The following is a 22,701-nucleotide window of genomic DNA, read 5'->3' as shown; positions in this document are numbered from 1 at the left end:
CCACATCCCAGCTACTGGCTTTTTGAGGTCTCTGTGTCTAACCTAACAGTAGACAAAACAGGGACTATAACTGTTTTCCAGGCTAAAGATTCCAGACTCTATCAAAAGATTCTATATAAAGATTCTATCAAAGGAGGGTATAAAAGACAAGTGTGTGAAACAGAGTGTAAGAAGTGAGCCTGGACAATTAGTAACTCAGGTAAACATACACGTGTGTGCTTGGTGATTACTTTTAAAAGCTGAAATTATTTTGTTTATGAAGTAATTACAGAACAAGTAAATTGTGCTAGTGGTTTGCTTAAAAAACCCGGTGCTGGGGAAAACTGACCAGACAACATGCTGTGGTGTAAAGTCAGGTGACACCCACAAGAAGACGCACTGTGTCTGTCTTACACTCAAACTTCTATCCTTTGTCAGCCTCTACCTTCATGGAAAGTGTTGAAAATTATTAAAAAGCATTATCCAGGGCTGGAGAGATGGCTCAGAGGTTAAGAGCACTGGCTGTTCTTCCAAAGTCCTGAGTTCAACTCCCAGCAACCACATGGTGGCTCACAACCATCTATAATGAGATATGGTGCCCTCCTTCTGGGGTGCAGGCACACATGCAGGCAGAACACTACGTAAATAAATCTTTAAAAATAAATAAAATTCCTCTACAGCTTCCATTTAAAAAAAGCATTATCCAAAGCACTGAGTAACAGAGAAGACATATTTTAATACAATAGATATTTTACACTATTAAGAAATACCATGCTTCCTTAAGAAAAATTTAACAGGGATTAAAAGTAGAACCACCACAAATGGAAAACAAAAACAACATCCCAAAGCAGGGCTGTTGTTCTGAATGTGCACTAGGTGGCAGCACCATGACACAGAGTCACTATGGAGACGAGCGTTTCAAGTCCTTCATGGAACAGGGACAGGCACCCGAGATTTCTGGCATCTGGTCAAGTTTATCACACACTAAGAAAAGTATCTCCCCCTTTTCCTTTAAAGAATACTCCCTTTTTCATTTTTTTTTTGTTTGTTTTAGGTTTGTTTATTTAATGTAGGAGGGTTTTGACTGCATGTATGCATCTTACACATGAACATGAGGTGTTGGATCCCTGGAACTGGAATTACAGATGACTATGAGCCACACCTGTGGACACTGGGAACTGAATGCAGGTCCTCTGTAATAGCAACAAGTGCTCTTAACCACTTACATCTCCAGCCTCTTATCTTGGGATAGACAGGGTCAATTGTGTAGCCTCGACATTCAAGACATTCAAAAGAAGTTGGTCTCAGATTCATTAGAGATCTGTCTGCCTATATGCCCAAACCCTAGAGATTTCTTGCTTCCCTTTAATAGAGCAGGATTTAAGCCTTTTCACTCTATCCAAGTACCTAACAACACAGCCCAACCCAGTAACACAATAACTAAAGCTGCATTCCATCCTGAAGCATAGCACAGGGGTCTAGTCACAAATCCATCCTTGAGGAGCCATCTGCAAGGATGTACCCACATGACCCTTATAAATATCAAAACATAAACCTCTTGCCAAAATATTGAAGTATCTCAAAAAGTTGGGATGAACTGAATCATCCCAGCTCACATGTAACAAAATAATTAGTTTTCTCAACAAAAAAGATATTCTTTCAAATGAAAGACTCAAATTAGCAAGGCCTTTTAAAAACTAATTTATCTTTATTTTATGTACATTGGTGTTTGACTGCATGTATGTCTGCGTAAGGGTGTCAGATCCCTGAAACAGGAATTACAGACAGTTGTGAGGTGCCATGTAGGTGCTGGGAATTGAACCTGGGTCTTCTGGAGGAACAGCCAGCGCCCTTAACCTATGTGCCATCTCTCCAGCCCCTAGTAAGAATTCTTAAGGACTTGAGCTATGAAGCCTGTACCATGACCAGGGCTCAAAGGAAAATCTAGGTATTTTGAAGTTGACATTTTTTTTATCAATAAGTAAAACCTATCACAACTTCTTCATAAACATAAAGCATTGACCAACAAACTAAATGATGTAGGACTATTTCTTGTACGATCTGCCTCCTCAGTCACTGCCCACAGACTCAAGTACTACCCTACGGCGGCTTTGCAACACTCACACATACATGCCTTAAACACTACACAACACCATTAGTAAAAACCACTGTAATGCTCCGGTACTGTATTCTAATGTGCATTTACAAGGAGAGAGGCTCACGCCACAGCTCTACGAACAGCAGACGCACATTCGTGACACAGGCTGCAGGAATATCACAGGCACAGGCACAAAGCCGGCCTTCAGCTCCAACATCGTGCCTACGCTCCCCTCAACGGCTAGGACGCAGCCCAGGGAGAGGCGTTCTCCTCGTAAGGTTGCTACTTTAGAAAACCAGTTCACATGAAGCTCGACTGCTCCGTCGTAAAGAAACTGACCTATCTGTGCTGCATGGCAGTGCGGCTCCACGACCTTCTCACACATCTTTTATCATATTTGTCCCCATAACACCTTGCTATCCCCCACTCTCACAGATCCCCTCTGGCTCTTTCCTGCAGAAGCGTGGGTATAGGAAGGGTATTCATAGACACGTGCGCATCTCCCCAGTGGCTATGGCACTGGAGAAATGTTTCCTCCCTCTAGCAACTACAAACAGCATCTACACACTCAGGGAAGGATAAGCTTTATGACTCCTCTACTTTTCCCAACAGCTCTGTTCGGGCTCTGGAAAATCACAGCTGCTGAGAGGTCATGGTGCAAAGGTAGGCCATGTCTAAAGGCAAGTGTTCTCCAGCAATCTACCCCTCCCCCTCGGTCTGTGATGTTCCCTGAGGTTTGCAGGAAGGAAGAACCTTTACTATAGGACTCCATAAAGTGCTTTTTAACAGAATCCACGTACCTTTGACTTTTTTCCTAGTTTCATCATCAGCAGTCTTAGTTGTTGGGTTGTTAAATGCTTTTAGAATGCTAGCTTGTATCCTCTGTAAAACAAAGATATTAGAACCTAGTGATGGTTAATAAAGAGCTCATTCTCAGCACAAGGACAGACTTTCAAATAGCACAGGACACTACGGATCTCAGTTTGTACTCATAAAATATTTGAATTTTAAATAGGTATTTATTATTGGGATATATAGTTTTAATTTGTTTTGAAATTTTTTGTAAGATTGGGACAGGCCTAACATATATACATTTAGAAACATTAAGTGTATTTATCTTTCTTTCAGCTGTACCTTTCCACAAAGGAACATCCCTCTAACTGGGCACAACAATGCATGCCTGTAACCTCAGCATTTGGAGGCAGGGCAGGACTGTGAGTTAAGGCCAGCCTAGACTCACTCACAGAGTGAAACTCTACTCCTAAAACAAAAACAAAGAAAAAACCCTAAAACCCTACTTTCTTTTTGTTTGTTTTGCTATTTTCGAGACAGGGTTTCTCTGTGTAGCCTTGGCTGTTCTGGACTGACTTTGTAGACAAGGCTGGCCTTGAACTCACAGCCTGCCTCTGCTTCCCTGAGTGCTGGGATTAAAGGTGTGCACCACATGGGGCTGGAGAGATGGTTCAGAGGTTAGGAGCACTGCCTGCCTTTCCAAAGGTCCTGAGTTCAATTCCCAGCAACCACGCGGTGGCTCACAACCATCTGTAATGAGATCTGGTGCCCTCTTCTGGCATACAGGTGTACATGCAGATGGAACATTGTATATATAATAAATAAAGTGAAAGGAAGGAAGGAAGGAAGGAAGGAAGGAAGGAAGGAAGGAAGGAAGGAAGGAAGGAAGGAAGGAAAGAAAGGTGTGTACCACTGCTCCCAACTCCTAAAACCTTCCGAATGTCAAACTTTCATAGCTAAGATCCAACTTTCTGTTTGGTTCCCTCTGACATTAAAAGCAACTGGCCCAGCTCAGCTTTTCTTCAGGGTTAGAGGGAAGTGTCTCCCTCCCTCCCCATCTCCCTCTCTAAACTGGCATTCCTTATCAAGACAAAAATATGAAGAGGGAAACAAAAGATCACATCATATGAAATTCTTTGTCCATGAGGAAACTCTAATATATAAGAAGCTGTCAGTCCAGTCTCTGCAGCCTCTCCAAACAAAGTACACACACGAGAGCCCTAAAATCTGCACTCTCCACTGACATCCATCAACCCCATCCCACCCCCAGTTACGGTGAGTGGTACACTTAGTGTGGCCAGCAATGACAATGTCTTCAGCTGTTCATAGGAAGCTACAAGGTTTATATGTGTTTCTACTCCTGTGTGTGTACATGTGTGATGCTGAGCTGAGCTTGGGGCTCACACATGCTACCTAAGAGTTCTTCATGAGCTATACTCTCATAGTCCTTATTTTTACATCTTCTGTCCATATGTTAGGCAAGTCTCAATCTCCCAAGAAACTTTTTTAAAATTAATTTATTATTTATACAGTATTCTGCTTGCATGTGTGCCTTCATGCCAGAAGAGGGCAACATTATAGATGATTATGAGCCACCATGTGGTTGCTGGGAATTGAACTCAGGACCTTTAGAAGAACAGCCAGTACTCTTAACCTCTGAGCCATCTTTCCAGCCCCCCAAGAAACTTTCAAACAGAATAAACTATATATTCCAACAGTAAGTACCTACTTAAGTCAACAAATTATAAGCCTTCACATTAGTTGTGCCTCTAATTAAAATAAATTTTGTCAAGTGTAACTTACATTGTTCATAGAGTAAAGGGAAGACTGTTATCTTTCAGAAGATATTTTTTCTATGTACTGGTCACAGGCTTTCCTATATAGAATACTGTCTGAGAGGGAGAAGGGTGGGGAGATAGCTCAGTGGGTAAAGTACTTGTCATGTAAGCATGACAACCAGGAATTTGAATCTCTAGGAACCCTGCCTCCCATAAGGCTGGGGGGTGGGGGGGACTGCCTGGGACCCCAGTGTGTGAGCTGTGTGGACAGGGAACCCAGTGTGAGCCCCACGGATGGAGAACCAATCCTCCAAGTAAACTGGCTAGTCAGACTACCCCAAAGGATGACTTCTGGGTTCCAGAGGCACTGCTTTGACACAGTGAGGACCTGTTAAGGAAGATGCCAAAGTCAAGTCTGCATGGGCCTCCATGCACACACAAACATGCACCAACATACGGGAACACACACAAAAACAGACAACAGCCACTCTACTGCCTGAAACAGACGTTACAAAAAGATGTGTTGTTTCTCTGTTTGTGTCTGTATGTCAGGTGTGTGTCCGCTGGACTGCAGACCTCTGGGAACGGCCCAGTGTGTGAGCCGGGAACTGAATTTTGGCTCTGCAAGAGCAGCTAGTGCTCTGAACTGCTAAGCCACCTCGCCAGCCCTGAAACAGCTTTCACACTGTGAAAATGACACAGAATTCTGTTAAAAAAAAAACCAAAAAAAACAAAACCACAAAACAATGCCAAAGAGATACTACATGGTATCCTTCAAAATAAAATAAAAACATACATATACATCCCAACATTCAAAAGAAATTTTACACTTAAATATTTAAATAAATTGAAGACAATAAGAGTAAATGGATTAAGCAGTCAAATTATAAATTTAGAGAAAGAATGCTAAAACCAAATAAAACCAGGAGGAAAACTTTAAAGAAAATTAAAAGAGAAACTAGAGAAAAATAACATATGAACCTACAGGTAATTACTTGGGTGTCAGATTTGTTTAGTATTTGGGTATAATTATTCACTTGGAAGTACTAGCTATGATAATATAAAAAAGGGAAGCTTAATATCACACTTAAATAAAAGAAAAATAAATAAAATTTTAAAATTAAAGAAAATAAATAAATGAAAGTTAAAGACAATTTAAATAACCCAAGAGAATACTTTCTAACATAATTACATTTGAAACTTAGGAGAAAACAGTGGATAATTTTCAAAGAAAATACAATTTCAAAAATTAATTATAGGAAAGATAGAAGGTCATCTACCATGCCAGGAGAAGGAAAAGAAGAAAGGAAGGAAGAGAAAAAAAAAGACTAAAACTAATAATTTCAGACTACCACTAAATCTGCTTTAAGGAACAAAATAATTTGAAAAAAGGTCCAAGGTAGGCTGTTGTTGTGCATGCCTTTAATCCTAGCATTCAAGAGGCAGGGGCAGGTAGATCTCTGTGAGTTCGAAGCCAGCCTCGTCTACAAAGTGAATTAGTTCCAGGACATCAGGGCTAAATATAAGAAAACTCCATCTTGAAGAAATGAACAACAACAACAACAAAAAAAAAAAGAAACAAAAAATGGCTCCAAATTACTTTTATGAAGTATAGTAAAAGTCTATGAAATGATCTGATAGGGCTGAGAAAAACCTTCGTGGGCGGAGTGCTTGCCTGACAAACACAAGGCCCTCCATTCAAACTCTAGGACGGGGCATGAAAGACAGAGCAGGCCAACACTGCTGTCTCCCAGGCCTCGCTCACTTAGCACGGCTCTCTCCCTCCCGAGTCCCCCTTAGGGATCTGTAACAGAGAACGAACACACAGAAATCACCTTCACGTTCAGCTTACAGAAAAGGAAATTCTAGGAGCTGCATGAACACACACAACAGTGCGGTTAGGTGACACATTCTGCCTTTAGCAGGTCTTCAACAGTAGAGTGCAGTGATTATCCTTAAAATAATAGAAGTCTGTTCTTAGTGACCGCTCAAATGAGAAAGGAAAACACAAAGCATGAACCTGAAGGTGAAAAGGCTGCCCGTAAGAACTGTTTACAGTAAATGTAATTCTATGTTCTGTACATACACAAACAGAATTTTGACTCACGTGCCCCTTTTAGCATGCTCGATTCAGCAATAGTATATAGTCACAGGAGAAGCCTTTAAGGAGACAATGTGAAAGGCCTGTAGTTTAGGTCTACCTGGTTCTGGCGGCAGACAGAGCACGGCGGCCCTTCGAGGGCAGTGACCCACGCCCGCCCACCGCGGCACACTCGGCATCTGTTCACGCCCAGGCGAGACAATGCAGCCCCGCTGAGGGCTCAGTGCCACTGACCAGCACAGCTGTGGTGCTTGAGGCTAAACACACCCACAGACGTGACATTTCAATGTTGTCACACTATCTGTGGCCCTCAGCTACCAGAATAGGAACAACGTGCTCTGACTGAGTTCTCCTAACACTGTACAACAGAGAAAAACAATGCCCCCCAAAATCATAGTTCATCTGGAAGGACATATGGCTATCCTAAGAAACATACTTCTGCAGAAAAAAAAAATTAACACTGTAAGAAAATGTGAACAAAGTTTAGCTCAGGGGAATGGTAATGTCTTCAAAACTTAATTGTAAATTTTATTTTATCTTTAAAAAATACAAGTATAATTTTTTTTTAATTAAAAAAATACAAGTATTTGAGGCCAGCCTGGTCTACAAAGTGAGTCCTGGACAGCCGAGGCTATACAGAGAAGCCCTGTCTCAAAAAACAGAAAAACAAACATAACCAACCAAACAAACAAAAATACAGACATAACATGATGTAGTAGATACCCATCAACTTAACTCCTCCTGGGTATAAAGGAAGGAGACAAAAACAGTACCTTTCTTGGAGGAAGTCATAACTCTGAAACAGTATTAGAAATGGTACCAAAATCTTAAAATTGTATTGCTTGGTTTGTGAGACAGGGTCTCTATGTAGCCTAGGCCTGAACAGAACTCATCTCCCTCCATTGTCTTGCCTCAAGAGTGTGCAATTACTAGATTGTGACGCCATGCCAAGTCATGACACAAATCCCATTTTTAATGATTTATTTATTTTTATTTCATGTGCATTGGTGGTTGTCTGTTTGAGGGTATTGGATTCCTTGGTACTTGAGTTACAGACAGTTGTAAGCTGCCTTATGTGTGATGGGAATTGAACCTGGGTCCTCTGGAAGAGCAGCCAGTGCTCTTCAGAAGGTAACCAGGTAATCAGGTTCAAAATCCTGTAAAAGTGTTGAGTGGAAGGAGTGAGTGGAAGGCTCCCAAGGCAGAACCAAACTAAGTGAGGAAGAAAATCAGCACAGGGTATGATTACAGCACGCATGTGGTTTTGTAGAATGGAGAAATCAACTCAATCTTTGTTTTGCTGAAATATTAAGAAAACCCTACCTTTCTCCACTAAAAACTAGCCATTGATACAATGTTACAGTTCGAACAAAGCAGGCTTTTAAGAAAACTTGCCAGGCTGGAGATCTGGCTCAGAGGTTAAGAGCATTGCTTGCTCTTCCAGAGGACCTGAGTTCAATTCCCAGCAACAATATGGTGGCTCACAACCATCTGTAATGAGATCTGGTGCCCTCTTCTGGCGTTGAGGTGTACATGCAGACAGAACATTGTATACATTAAAAAAAAAAAAAAAAAAAAAAAAGACTTGCTAAGCTTCTGAAAGGCTCAGGATGAGTGAAGGAGGGAGAACTTACTTTGCCCGAGAAGCACTGTTTCTACCTGACTACTACATCTCATATTACTACACAGATTAAGAACTATATTTGCTTTGGGAAGTTTTCACCTTCTTATCTAATTATAACTAACAGAGTGGCTCAATAATTAGACAATAATTCTGAAGCTGAAGGTAGGCCTACGACTGTTATGAGCACCTAGGAATGCCTGCTATGAGAAAAGAAGAAAATACAGTGTTAGTCTACTTTCTGTTTCTGTAACAAAGTACATGAAACAAGCCTCAAGTTCAAGGCCAACCTGGGCTATATAGCAGGCCCTACTTCAAAAGTCCAGGGAGAAGGAAATAGTGTTTGGCTTGGTGGTGGGAGGCATCTTAGGTGTGACAGTGTAAATATGCTGGTTTGGAACTCTCCTCTTCATTCTCACGCCTTATCTAACACTAGTTACCCCCAGAGATCCCATTTCCAAATATTCACACCCGACTCTAAGTGATTATATTTCTAATATGTGCCCTTTTAGGGAACACATCAGAAACAGCCATGTGGAGTATGTGCTGCGTATCTACACCTTTCCTACTTTGAGCCTCCCTGACAGTAGATACTGCCTACACTCCCCCAGTGTCACATTAAAGCCCGTAAGCAAGCAGTGAGTTAGGGATGGGACTGGGAGAAGCACTGTCTGAGGAGCCCACTTCAGCAGCTATTCTTTTTGGAGAAGTTTCCTGATTCACGCGGATGAACTTCCACTCCCCATGCCATGAGTGGAACCTAAGCCAGCATGGGGCAATAAAGGTTTGCTGAGAGCTGAAAATCACAACATCAGTTTAGGTTTTACACATGTGAAACAAGCATGCAAATTACAGTGAGCATGCGCCGACTTTCAGCATGAGAAGCAAACACACTCTGTCTTCTGACAGAAATGAAAACACTCTAACTATGAGGGTAAGTGGCCATGTTCTAGGTTGTTGCTCACTTTCCTCTATTTATATCCCTTTGTCTTCCTTGACCCCAATATATAAGTCAACATTTCTACCCCTCTTTTTTTTTTTGTCTGTTTTTCTTTCTTTCTTTCCTTCTAAGATACTGAGATAGAGTCTCACTGTATGGATGAGGCTGGCCTCAAACTCTTAGAGATCTGCTTGCCTCTGCCACCCTTGTGCTGGGATTGAAAACACGCAACACCACAGCTGGGTCATTTTTCTTGAGAAGGATCTTACTATAAACTCCTGGGGCCAATAATCCTCCTTCCTCAGCCTCTTGAGTAGCTAACTGGGACTGTAATACACACCACAGTGAACTGTGTCTCTAAGCTACTTTGAACTGATTTATTATAAAAGGTAAGGAACATAAAAAACAAAACAATACAGGGCTACAAAAGTATAAAAGAAATAATCTTACTGAAAGACAAAATCGTAGATAAAAATCACCTCTTACTGTACTTTAAAATCAGAGTAGTGATTCCAGATCCATACCCTTACCTTAAGGAGAGCATGTGACAAGTGTTAAGAAATCTAACCTTTGTCTCCTCTGTCCTCACAGCATCCAACAAATGGTGCAGAAGCTCTTGGCTGTCTTGTTGCTGGAAACCTTTAAATCGTGGAGCCCTAGGATTAAAGAAGAAAGAGAAAAGGGATACTCATTCCTTGGATCATGAGCAACATGGCAGTCTTACGTAAGATCATTGTGAAATAAGCTACAGTCAGTTTACTGCTTTTCAACTGAACAGACGAAACGCTCTCCTGCCCTAGCAGAAACAAGCTATTGCGGAATGCACTGAGAACAAAATGGCTGCCTTTCATTAGCATATCACACCCAGTACTAACAGTCGTGCACATTTCTACTCCTTTATCCCTAATCTCACTGAATGAGGGACCAGAAAAGTTGTTAAACTAATACACCAAGTCATACAGCCAGCAAGAAAAAAAAAAAAAAACCACTCAGATCCAAGCTCTGCGATTTACCTTTTTACCTCAAAGAATAAAAAGATTAAGATTTAGTCTGCATCTTACTGTATTAATTTGCTTTTTCTATTATAACTATATTCATACGGTTACAGGATGGATCTTAATATAACTACACTGATAACTGTGGATATGCTCCTTCTAAAGACTTAACGTAGTTTCCTGTGTGACTCAATGAGACAGCTAAGTGCTGCGCACGGAGATGCTAATAGCCAATGTTTAGTTGGTTCTGGTAATTTTTAAAGTCTGCAGAAGAACACTGCTGAGGGTATCACAATATCTGATTTCATTTTTTTCTACAGAGCCATAGCAACAAAACCAGAATGGCCGTGTACAAAAACCGTCATGTGAACCAACAGAACAGACAATACAGACACAAACACACACTCCAACAACAGTCCCATGAACCAACAGAACAGACAATACAGACACGAATACGCACTTCAACCAAGGTGTCAAAGGCATATGTTGGAGAAAAGACGGGCACTTGAGTAAATGGTGTTGAGAAAATGTATCCACGTAGAGAGGAGGAAAACTGGATGCCATCTTTTACTCCATAAATATCAACACAGAAACAGGCGTGGTAATGCACACCTTTAGTCCAGGCACTTGGGAAACAAAGGCAGGTGGGCGGATCTCTGTGAGTTTGAGGCCAGCCTGGTCTACAAAGTGAGTTCTAGGACAGCCAAGGCTAAACTCAGAAACCCTGTCTCAAAAACAAAACGAAACAAACAAATACCAACACAAAGTGGCTAAGACCCTAATGTACCACTTGAGATGTTGAAACTACTGAGTAAAAACACTTCAAGATACAGGCACAGGCTAAGACTTCCTGAAACAGATTCTAATAGTTTATAAAATATTAGCAAAAACTAGCAAGAGTGCATGAAATTAAACTTTTCACAGAAAAGTAAACAACTACCAGTATGACAAGACTGCCTTCAGACGGAGGGAAAACTCCTTGCCATCAATGACTAGGTAAGCATCCAGAATATCTCTATAACAGGCTCAACAAAACAAAACCCACCACATTACTGCCGCGACCGCCGCGACCACATACACACAGCCATAGGAAACAACCCGCAACAAATGGAGAAATAAAACATTGAAGAGACAGTATTCAGATGGCCAAGAAATACAGCCACAGAGAAATTCAAATCAAAACTAGACACTGGCAGAAAGACACACACTGTATATACTCACTTATAAAATAGGATAAACATACTAAAATCTGTAGCTAAACAAGAAGGAGGACCCAGGATAAGAAGATCCATCCTTACTTAGAAAGACAAATGGGATGGACATTGGAAGTAGGAGAAAATAAGTAACAGGACAGGAGCCTACCATAGAGGGCCTCTGAAAGATTCTACCTAGCAGTGTATCAAAGCAGATGCTGAGACTCATGGCCAAACTTTGACAGAGTGCAGGGAATCGTATGAAAGAAGAGAGAATTAGTCTGACCTGGAGAGAACAGGAGCTACACAAAGATCATATATATCTGGGCACAGGGGCTTATCTGAGACTGATTCTCCAACCAGGGACCATGTATGGATATAACCTCATCCCCTGCTTGGACGTAGCCAATGGCAGCTCACTAACTAAGTGGGTTTCCCTAGTAAGGGGAACAGGGACTATTTCTGACATGAACTCAATGGCTGGCTCTTTGATTGCCCCCCCTCCCACCCGAGGGAGGAGCAGCCTAGCTAGGCCACAGAGGAGGACATTGCAGCCAGTCCTGGTGAGATCTGATAAGCTAGGGTCAGATGGAAGGGAGGAGGACCTCCTCCATCAGTGGACTTGGAGAGGGGCAGGGAGGAGATAAGGAAGGGAGGGTGGGACTGGGAAGGAATGAAGGAGGGGGCTAAGGCTGAAATACAAAGTAAATAAACTGTAATTAATATAAAAAATAAAAATTAAAAATGCTACAAGAAAAAAAATTCCATACCTGAAATTACAGATGAAAACAACAACATAAAACTAGATACTGAGGTTGCATTCCTTTTACAGGCTATCAGACCCACAAATTATGGCCACAAATTAAATATAATATTAGAAAATTTGATCTCCAGGACCTGCCAGAGTTTCAACCTGGTGTCTCTGACCTCTGTGTCCTCTGTGCCTGTGAGAAGTGGAGCCCTGTGGCCTTTATTGGCGCTCTGTGTAGACTCAGCCTGCTAACAATCCTCTGCTCTCCTCCGAATCCTCCCTATCATCCTCCTCTGACCTCTTCCTCCCAGACTTTGATCTCCAGGCTGACAGGCCTTTCACTATTTGTCCACTGACAAATTCTGCAGGACAAGGAAACCTCCTGGGTGTGACTCAGAGGCATCCTGACCAGATCTCATTCCTCTGCATCACACATTCTTGGAGGTTCCTTCCCACATTGAACTGACTTTGTGACGCTCTACCTACCCTGAGTCCTAAGCATGAGGATGCCACCTCCACTTCATTTTCATTTTTTCTCTGAACTTGGGGGATATCCCAGCCACCCCAAATAAGGCTCTTAACGGCTCTGCTTGTCATTTAAAAGTTTAAACAATTTTTAAAATGAGCTCTAAGTTATCTATCTTCAGGCTTTCTCTTGTCTAAACAAGAGAAAAGTAATCTTAAGTACCTCCATCTTAGCGACCTCCAACCCACCAAATTCATTAAATTACCACCCACTCAAACAATCATTATCAAAGGGCCTTGATAATGGCCCTTTCTGGCCCTAATTTGGAACTTTGATTTTGACATTCTCATAGAGCAGACAATTTTCTCAAATGAAATGGCAAGTGGTCCAAGGTATCTTATTATGTCACTTTGAGAAAGCATGGTCCCCAAAGGCTCAAAGATTTGAATGCTTGGACAGTAGAGAGTGGTACTTGATTAGAAGGTGTGGCCTTGCTGGAGTAGGTGTGGCCTTGATGGATTATGTGTAACCTTGTTGGAGAAAGTGTATCATTGGGGATGGGCTTTGGGGTTTCAAAAGCCCAAGCCAGGTTCAGTACTTTTCTCTCTTCCTGTTACCTTCGAATTTGGACCTAGAACTCTGAATTTCTCCAGCACCATGTCTGCCTGCATGCCATCATGCTCCCTACCATGATGATAATGGGCTAAACCTCTGAATCTGTAAACAAGCCCCAATTACATGCTTTCTTTTATAAGAGTTGCTTGGTCATGGTGCCTCTTCACAGCAATAAAATGTTGACTAAGACATCTATGCCCAAGGCTATGCCCTACTCTCACCTCTCTCTCTCCAATTCCTGCTTTGCCTATCAGGTCTTCCTCTGCTACAAGCAGTCTGGACCCAAATCCAAAGCCCACTCCAGTTCCCTGGCTTTTCTTCCAGTGATGAACCTCCTTCCTACACTCCCACCACTTACACCCCAACAGGAACAATCTCTCCACTGAGCAACCTTCCTCCTCACCCTCTGCACCTTGCCCTCCTTGCACTCCCACCCTGGCCCCCAGGTGTCAAAAGGACAACAGTATTTATCGCCTCTCCAAAACCTCTGAAAATCAACTAGGCCAACTCCCCGTGGTTTCTAACTTATACACATTCCTCTCCTCTTCTGTCTTTGACCTTAAAGATGCTTTCTTTATTGTCCCCCTACACATTCTCAACTCCTTTTTGCCTCACTTGGGAGGACCTGGACACAACCCAGCAGCTTATCCGACACTTTTGCCTCGGGAATTTCTTAGAGTTTGTCCAGGCCTCAAAAGAGGATCTCACTGCCTAGATCTATGCCCTAGTTTCCTTCTCTACTATGTAGAAGACCTCCTCTTATGCTGCCCTTCCCAACCGTCTCCACCACTCCACCACCCTTCTTACGTCTCTTGCCTCTTGGGCCTACGTGGTCTCCAGAGACAGGACCCCATGTGCCAACCATCGGGCACCTACCTGGGTCTCGCCATCTCACTAGAAGGGAGAACTATAGGCCAAACTAGAACAGGGAACCTCCTTGTCTACTGCATCCATGAACCAAAGGCAAACTGCTTACATTATTAGGATTCTTTAATTTCTTTTGAATATTAATTCCCAAATTATCCCTTGCTGCTTGTCCTCTTTATGAAGCCACTAATAGAGGACAACCCCCCACCCCCGCTCCAGGCTTTACAGGAAGCAGTTCTCTCTTGCAGGATATTTGATCCCATTGAGAACCCCGAGATTGGAACTGTAAAAACCTGTTTCTTATTTGGTGTGGCTCAGCCCTAACACACACCTTTAATCCAAGAACTTTCTGTTTATTATAACAGGTGATTATGGTGTGGCTCAACCCTAGCACATACCTTTAATCCAAGAGCTTTTTGTACAAGGATTTAATAAAGTTAACCCCAGGTCAAGAGGTGGAGCAAGTAACTAGATGACAGAGATTAAACAGAAAGGACTCTTATATTTATGGTTGTGACCCTAGCCTTTAATGGCTGAGCCATTTCTCTGGCACTAACAAGGAAAAACTTGAAGCCACTATTACTGAATTTGCCCAATCAGGCCCTGAAAAATGTAGCCAGCCACTAGCTGTTTAAAACCTGTAACTTTTTTAATTTGGAAAAAAACTATGAAGTGTGGAGAGTCTATACCCAGCTGCCATCTGATTATGAATGACAATAAAATATTAATTCTACCCTTTAAAAAAAAAGAAAAAAAGGAGGGACTTTAAATTGAAGGGTATTTAAGACAGTGTGGAAAAGAAGAAAGGGCTTTTGGCTTTTTCCTCCTGAACTATCAGCTGAGCTAGGAAGCTTTTGGCCTTGGGCATTTTTGCTTTTTGGCCTTTTGGCTTTTAGCTTTGAACTTTTCGGGGTTTTTTGGCTTTTTCCTTCAGGACATGAGCTGAGTAGGAAGGTTAGCTGTGTGCTTTCTCTGCCTCTGTGAGCTAGCAGTTTTTTACCCCAGCATCTGGCTCCTGAGTCTTCACTGGTAAAAATCAAACAATTCTCCACCACAGTGACATCAAGAGGACAAATGATACATCTCTGCTCCCAATGACAAGGCTGACCAAACGGCTCAACTCACTGCCCAGGCCTATCTTGCCTCTGCTCTGACAACAAACTCCATCCCCAGAAGCAATCCGGCACACAAACCTGGACACCCCCCGCACACACATCCTGACTTACCCACATTCCCTCCTTCACCCTTCACATTAGTCTCTGCTCCCCTTTCTCTACATTTAGTCGCCCCTCATCTCCACGGAAAGACAGCAAGTCCTGCAAGACTTGCCAAAAGACAAGTCCTCTGTCCTCCCCAGTCTTCATCTCACCAAATGAGAATTCAGTTACCGTCCCTAGGTTGAAAGGCAGACTTTACCCACATGCCCCAAGTTGGGAGAAACAAATATTTGCTAGTATGTATAGATATCTTTTTAGAAGGGTTGAGGCCTTCCCAACCACAAGTAAGAGGGCCCACATCATCGTTTTACATACACCTCTCTGTGAGTGTCCCTTGCTTCAGCTGGCCTTTCTCCAGACAGTCAGACAATGGCCCCGAGTTCATCTCTTCAACTACCCAACAAATATCCACCTTTCTCCAGATCCCCTGGAATTGCACATCTCTTAGTGGCCCCAATCTTTGAGGAAAGTAGAGAGGATGAATAAAGCCATGAAGGACACCTTCACCAAAATAATTCTAGAATTAGGACAAGACTGGGTTGTTCTACTCAAACTCCAAAGCTTCTCAAAAAACTAAAACAAACAAAAAAAAACCCACAAAAAACAAAGCAACAAACAAACAAACAGCCCCAAAACCAAAACCAAAACCAAACAAAATCTTTCCCTAATCAGTCCATTTTAAAGTTACCAGCAGGCCTCACAGAAGGCATACCCTACTTCCTCCAGCCCTGTCAGACCCTTCTGTCCTTTGTCCACACAGAACTTGGGAAGCATACTGACTCTGTCCTACCCTCCCTGCTACTCCAGGCCCCTTTCCCTAAGCTCCAAATCAGGGATGTGATCTACATCTCAGGTCTACCCACCTCCTCACTAACCCATAATTGGCAGGGCCTCCACAACTTCCTCTTACTCGCCCCCACCACAGCAAAATTAAGTAACATTATCTTCTGCGTTCACCTTTCCAGACTTTAAAGGGCTCCCTCCCTACTCTAGATCCCACCATGCTCAAAATACCCAGTTTTCCAACTCTCACCATAAGCGAGGGCAACTGTGTAGGACCAGAGACAAACTGTACCCACCTGGCTTCCAAGTTCCTCCAACAAAGACTACTAGTTTTTACCACCTAGAGGGTCACTGCACTCTTCATGGCCAAAAATCAACCTAGAAACAACCTTCAGGTCCCTTCCCCTCTCGTCCAGCAGGAAGCAACCTCCCCAAAACAATGACTCCTACCCTCTTTTCATGTTACCCCTCCAGCACTGGCATATGTGGGTAATGGCCTCAGGTCATGCGAATTGCATCAGGCTGTACTGGGCGAGACCCCAGAGCCATAAAGAACTGCTAAGCCCCAGCCTGACCATTCAGTTCAGCTCCACCCTAGAAACAGTATGTCCAGGCAGCACAAGCAACTCGCCCTGCCGAACTATGATAACAGAGTTTCCTCCATCATATATTCCTGCTGAGGCCATTTCAGGTTTAATTAGAACTTGATGTCTTTGATGGAGAATCCCATGGGAAATGACTCAACTCTCTATTCTAGAAACACAAGGTTAAGGTGTAGTTCTCAACTTTCCTAATTCTGTGACCCTTTAATACAGTTTCTCATGTGGTGACCCCCAACCATAAAATATTTTCATTGCTACTTTATAACTGTAATTTTGCTATTCTTATGAACCATAATGTACATATCTGTGTTTTCTGATGGTCTTTACTGACCATTGTGACAGGGTGGTTGACTCCCAAAGGGGTCCCGGCCCACAAGTTGAGAACTGCTGGCTTAGCCTCTTGTGCAGAACCCTTGAGCTTAACCACTAATCTTTGCTTCTGTTAAACTGCTTGAGAGTTTCCAAGGCTCCAGGAAAAATGCAGTATTTGGCTGTGTTCAGCTTGGAGCAGGGCTTCTTTCCATGGGCCTCCCTACGGGCATTCCTGGCACAGGGAATCACAGCCTGTGGCCATGAGCCATGCCTTGCAGCTGCCAAGCAAGCCAGGTATGGTTTGTGCCTTTAAAAGCCCCTCGGTCTAAATGCATGGGCCACACCGACATGCAGAGTCCCTGCGTGTGCTCTCAGCCAGCTATAGTCTGTGTCTGAGGGCTCATCTCTGGTGGGCTCCCATAGCAAACCTCAAAACAGCTGTAACTTCCTCAGAGACACACACACATGTATATACACATGTGTTCCTCAGCTCCTCTTTCTTCTCCTTCTCCTGCTCTTTTTTTTTTTTTTTTCAGACAGGGCTTTTGCTGGCATCCAATTCAGAGACCCACCCTGTCTCTGACCCCCACGGGCTGGATTAAAGGTGTGCACCACCACACCCCAACCTCTCAGGTTTCTCAATGAGCTCAGTCTTTTATCCTGTGGAAAGGATGTTTCAATACAGCACTCTATTTTTCTTACAAATACCAAGTCAGGTAAGCCATTTATGGCATGTACATGGTCGGATGCACATAAAGATTTGCTTTTAAACATAAGCCAATACCTGCAGAAATCCATCAGCTCAATGTACCCCAAAGCTCGTTTCCAAAATGAGAGAAGCTGGGAGTGTGAAGTGTAGTTTCACGGCAGACCTTGCCTGCACATGTGAGGCACCAATCAAAGAAACTTCTCTCTTACGCTACTTTCTAGATTTTCTAGGTGGAGGAAAGGCCTCAAGCCAGAAGGATTCTTAGCCCCAGCCTGATTGTTCAGTCCCCCCTCCAGAAACATGTCCTGGTGGCATAAGCAACTCACCCTTGGCAAAACACAAAAACAGCTGGTGTCCTGGCTGATACCTACACATACAGCACTGCAGCAGGACACACTCCGTGTGGTCTCATTTGTGAGCTAATTCCTGAGCCTAACACATCTGTTTCCTAACACATCAAATGTAGATGAACAACCAATTACTTCTTCAGAGGACGCTGACGAGTTAAATAACGCACAGATGTGGCTAGCAGGTGTTGCTGCTTTGTCTGGGCAGCAACAAAACAACCCAGCAGGAAACCCTTGGTAAGTGGGAGCGCTGCGCTCGTTCTTGTGACCTCCTTGTTCATATCATGAATGCAGACACACTTACTTCTGACAGAGCTGATTGAAAAGAACTTTAGGAGAAAGCGGTCCTTTTTCAGCCTCCTTCATGCTGTGAAGAAACAGGAACAAGGCTGAAGTCAATGGTCCAGGGCTTGAAAGTTCCACCACTAATGGATCCTTCAAAAACATGATCAAAGCCAAGTCAGAAATATGTAACTTCAAAACAAAACATCACCAAGAATCTAAGAGCTATTCTTTATTTAAATGATAGTAACTAAATTGTCAAGTGTATTTACTTTTAGTCCTTCATATATAAATTATTGAAAAGTTGAAAAACATTGATTAAATACCTGAACTGGACTAGTAGAAATGCAGGTATTCTAAAGAGACTTGTGTCACTCAACCTGAAACAATGGACCTCAAAGAAATGGGAATTTCCCCAAGACTCTCATACTGGAAGACAGGGAAGGTGTCAACCCAAGGGGAACTTGACCTCACACAGTTGGAACAACTGACAGGTCAGTTTACAAAATGAGACTTAAGCCCTGACAATGATGAGACTTAAGCCCTTACATATCCTAGACCTTCTATTTAAACTAGTGGTTGAAAACCCATTAGTTTCCTCCCCTTCACAAAAACCCTTAAAAGAATTTACATTACGATTCATTAACACTAGCAAAATTACAGTTATAAAGTAACAACAAAAATAATTTTATGGTTGGGGTCACCATAACATAAGGAACTTTGTTAAAGAGTCACAGCATTAGGAAGGTTGAGAACCACTGATTCAAATTTTCTTCACTTCAGGGACCCAAAGATGGACTTCAGAACTTTCCTGGATCTTTTTGTCCCTCTTCCCAAACGTAGTCACAGTGAATAATTCTCCCTTTTCTGCTTTCCACATTTCATCCAGCTTTTTTAGTTGGTGTACTGAGGACAAGTGGCCAGACAGGACTTGGCACAAGTTTGTTAACAATGCCTTGCTCTAAGGAAAAACAGTATTTTCCAATATCGTCTACCTTTTACTAAAGGAAACCAAAGCCTGACTAGTCCTCAGTCGATTCTACCTGTCTCTTGATTTGCTTTTCTGCACGCCAAAGTATAAACCTGCTTAGCATTTGTACAAATTCACGAATGAACACAAATTACACTTATTAGAACTTCACCTTACCTCAGGAAGCCTCAGGAAGCCTAGCAGAAAGGGTAACTGAGGTGCCATTAACTCCCAGGATCACTTAGTACCCAGGGCTCCTCCCAGCTCTTCTTACTCAGCTCCCAACCTAAACTCCCTCTTTGGAGCTGGGCTTCAGCGGCTCTTCCCCAGGCCCAGTGCCTATATAACCTATATTTTGGCTGATAAGCAGTCAAGAGACTGCAGGGTCATATCGTGACTGCTGACAACAAATTCCACCCTCAGAGGCAAGCTTGCACACACAAGACACCCTCTCTGCACACTGGGAACTGGCCTCTTGACCCGCCATGTTCTGCCTCTGCCTGCTTTCCCCTTTACATCTAAAATAAAAAATCTCCATACTTTAGGAGTAGTCATGCTCTCCTCCTTTCATTTCATTTTTTCATTGACTTACTTTCCCCCAAACCTTTTACTAATAAAAGAAGAAATGGAGAATTATGTGACAAAGTTAAAAATTAAAAAATTCAAGGTAGCAACTGTGTTAGGGATTAGCACATTTTCGGGATTTCTTGCTAACCCTTTCCTGCCTGGGGCAGCATGATCCTGATGACTGGCTGCATCCGCTCTAAGGCGAGATCACGGGCGACACTCAGTCTTCCTCTAAGGACCGCACGGCGTGCACACCCACAGTTACTTCCCACTTTGTCTGTGTGGTGATGGGGACTGGATGCTAAGCAAACGCTCACCCTGGGGCTGTACACCTACCCCTGTGTGTGTGTGTGTGTGTGTGTGTGTGTGTGTGTGTGTGTGTGTGTGTTTGTGGAGACAGGGTTTCCTTGTGTAGCCTGGGCTGTCCTGGACTCACTTTGTAGACCAGGCTGGCCTCGAGCTCACAGAGATCTGCCTGCTCCTGCCTCACTGAGTACTGGGATTACAGGCGTGCGCCACCACACCTGGCTAAACAAGGTGATTTCTGAATGATGCCAGTCAATGACCAAGTAAGAGGGACATGGACAAATGCACAACGCAGTGAACTTTGCATTAAAGAAGACTTAGTTTTTATACTCACCTACTACTTTTGGTATTAAAACACCCTTTCAGTCACTCTCCATGGATACGGAGAGACAACTCTGCAAGGCAAGTTGAAAACGAAAACCTGCCAGGAGCAGGGGCACATGCCTGTAATCCCAGCACTAGGGATTTTTAAAAACCATTTTCACAGTCTCTCAAAGTAGCTGGGATCCCAGACATGAAGAGTCATGCCCTGTACCGTTTTTAAAAATAAAGATGAGGGTCTCACCACACATTTCCTGGGCTGCCTTGAACGACTTGGATCAAACCACCACCTCGCTTCCACGTCCAACTCAACTGTCTGGGACAATAAGCACACGTACTAACTACACTAGCTCTCGATACCATGACTGCCGACTGCTGTCAGGCCTTTCCGGCAAAAGTCCACCCAACACACAGCCAATGAAATAAAGTCAGCCAAGTACTTGTTGCCTCGAGGTAGAACATACGTTCTTTGGGAATGCTGACTTTCTCAGCAAGGGAGTGTTAGAGATTACCTTTCAAAGATTTATATTTCCAGGAAGTAATTTGACACAGAATCTAAAGAAATAAGGATTTATTCTCCATGGCTGCCATCAGCACACAGAGGTAATTCTACCAGTGCCCATCTCAACAAGTCTAGAGAGGGAAAAAGAGGACTGAGGTATGCCTGCTAAAGAAGTAGCTGTCATTCACCTTCATGTGAGCCAACAGAGAGATACTGGGGTTTCCTTTTCCTTTTCTTTCCTTTCTGCTTTGTTTTGCTTTTTGAGACAGGGTTTCTCTGGGTTTGCTTTGTAGACCAGGCTGGCCTCGAACCCAGAGATTGCCTGCCTCTGCTTTTCTGAGTGCTGGGATTATAGGTGCGTGCAAGCATGCAGCGTGCCCGGCTGGTACTAGGGTTTTCTAAGTGGCAGAGTAAATGTGTTTTGTGTGTATTTAGGTAAATTACAAAATGGCCTTACTTTGTTCTCATTTTGTCCCAGTCTCAGAATCTAGCTTAAGATTGCCCTACCATGAGCCTGAGAAACGTGGCCTGCCTGTGGGTGTTAGGAGGCCAGCTGCCGAAGCCAGCAACAGCTCTGTTTGCTATTTTCCTTCTTTTTCATTACCTTACAATTCCATCATCAGACTAGACTTCAAAACCCCTTACATGAAGAGCCTGTGAGAGGCCTGCTTGACAGGTAAAGGCACCTGCCATCCAGCCCAACGGCCTAAGTTCAATCTCCAGGGGCCATGATGGAGAGATGTGGATCCCACAAGTTGCCCTCTGACCCCACACCTGCATCATGGCACATACCAAATAAACTGTTAATAAAAATATCTTAAACCTTCAGATGCTAAATATTTAAATCTAAGCTTAAAACAACAGCAACTGACATTTAAATACACAATACCATTGACTAAAAAACAAAGGTCCCAGACATTTTGCTCAATAAAAGTTCGACTCTTATTTTTTCCAGCATGTGCACTTAAAAATTTGCCTTAATGTTTTTGTACTTGATGTACTTAATGTTTTTGATCTGTGATATGTCTGAATCATGGAATGTCTTAAGGTTACAATTTCTGAAAATTTTTTCTGATTATTATTTGATGAAACATTTTTAAATTGTGTTTTAGAGTTCTCTGATTACAGCCTATTGGCAGTTCAGAGAAACAGAAAAGAAAAATTTTGGAAACAAATATTATGTGGCTCTTGTACTTGTTACTCACCAGCTGTGGAGCTGACGAAAGAGAAATCTTGAATTTGGTGCCATCTTCTTTTATCTCATTCATAAGTTCAAACAGAATGTATGTCTGAGCCAAGTTCTAAACAACAGAAAAAGTCAAGCCTCCTGGTTCAGTTAGAGTAAGCCTCTTATTTGATGAAATAAATACTCTCAACATTTCAAATCTCATGTAGCACAGCAAAACACGTTCATTTAAAAATCTAAAGGTTCTGACTAAAAAGCTCAATCCCCATCCCGAAGGCAAAGAGGATGGACATCAGAAGAAGAAGAAAACAGGAAACAAGCTAGGAGCCTGCCACAGAGGGCCTCTGAAAGGCTCTGCCCTGCAGACTATCAAAGCAGATGCTGAGCCTGATGGCCAACTG

General features: G+C 42.8%; 1 protein-coding gene across 4 annotated transcripts in view; it reads right to left on the bottom strand.

The window, feature by feature from the left end:
- Usp45 (ubiquitin specific peptidase 45) overlaps nucleotides 1–22,701 on the bottom strand; it is a 65,352-nt gene that overhangs the window by 19,538 nt on the left and 23,113 nt on the right. For 3 of the 4 annotated variants that reach the window (XM_060386054.1, XM_060386056.1, XM_060386055.1), the window contains exons 7-10: nucleotides 22,320–22,415; nucleotides 18,471–18,601; nucleotides 9,878–9,965; nucleotides 2,878–2,959 (exon numbers count right to left, since the gene is read on the bottom strand). In XM_060386054.1, coding sequence (XP_060242037.1) covers nucleotides 2,878–2,959; nucleotides 9,878–9,965; nucleotides 18,471–18,601; nucleotides 22,320–22,415 — 397 coding nt within the window. The remainder of the gene's footprint in view (nucleotides 1–2,877; nucleotides 2,960–9,877; nucleotides 9,966–18,470; nucleotides 18,602–22,319; nucleotides 22,416–22,701) is intronic. The other variant, XM_060386057.1, reaches the window with a different exon arrangement.

This window comes from Meriones unguiculatus, chromosome 6, assembly GCF_030254825.1.
Source record: "Meriones unguiculatus strain TT.TT164.6M chromosome 6, Bangor_MerUng_6.1, whole genome shotgun sequence".
Lineage (NCBI taxonomy): Eukaryota > Metazoa > Chordata > Mammalia > Rodentia > Muridae > Meriones > Meriones unguiculatus.
Note: the sequence above shows the minus strand (reverse complement) of the source record. Positions and strands in the feature narration are given on the sequence as shown.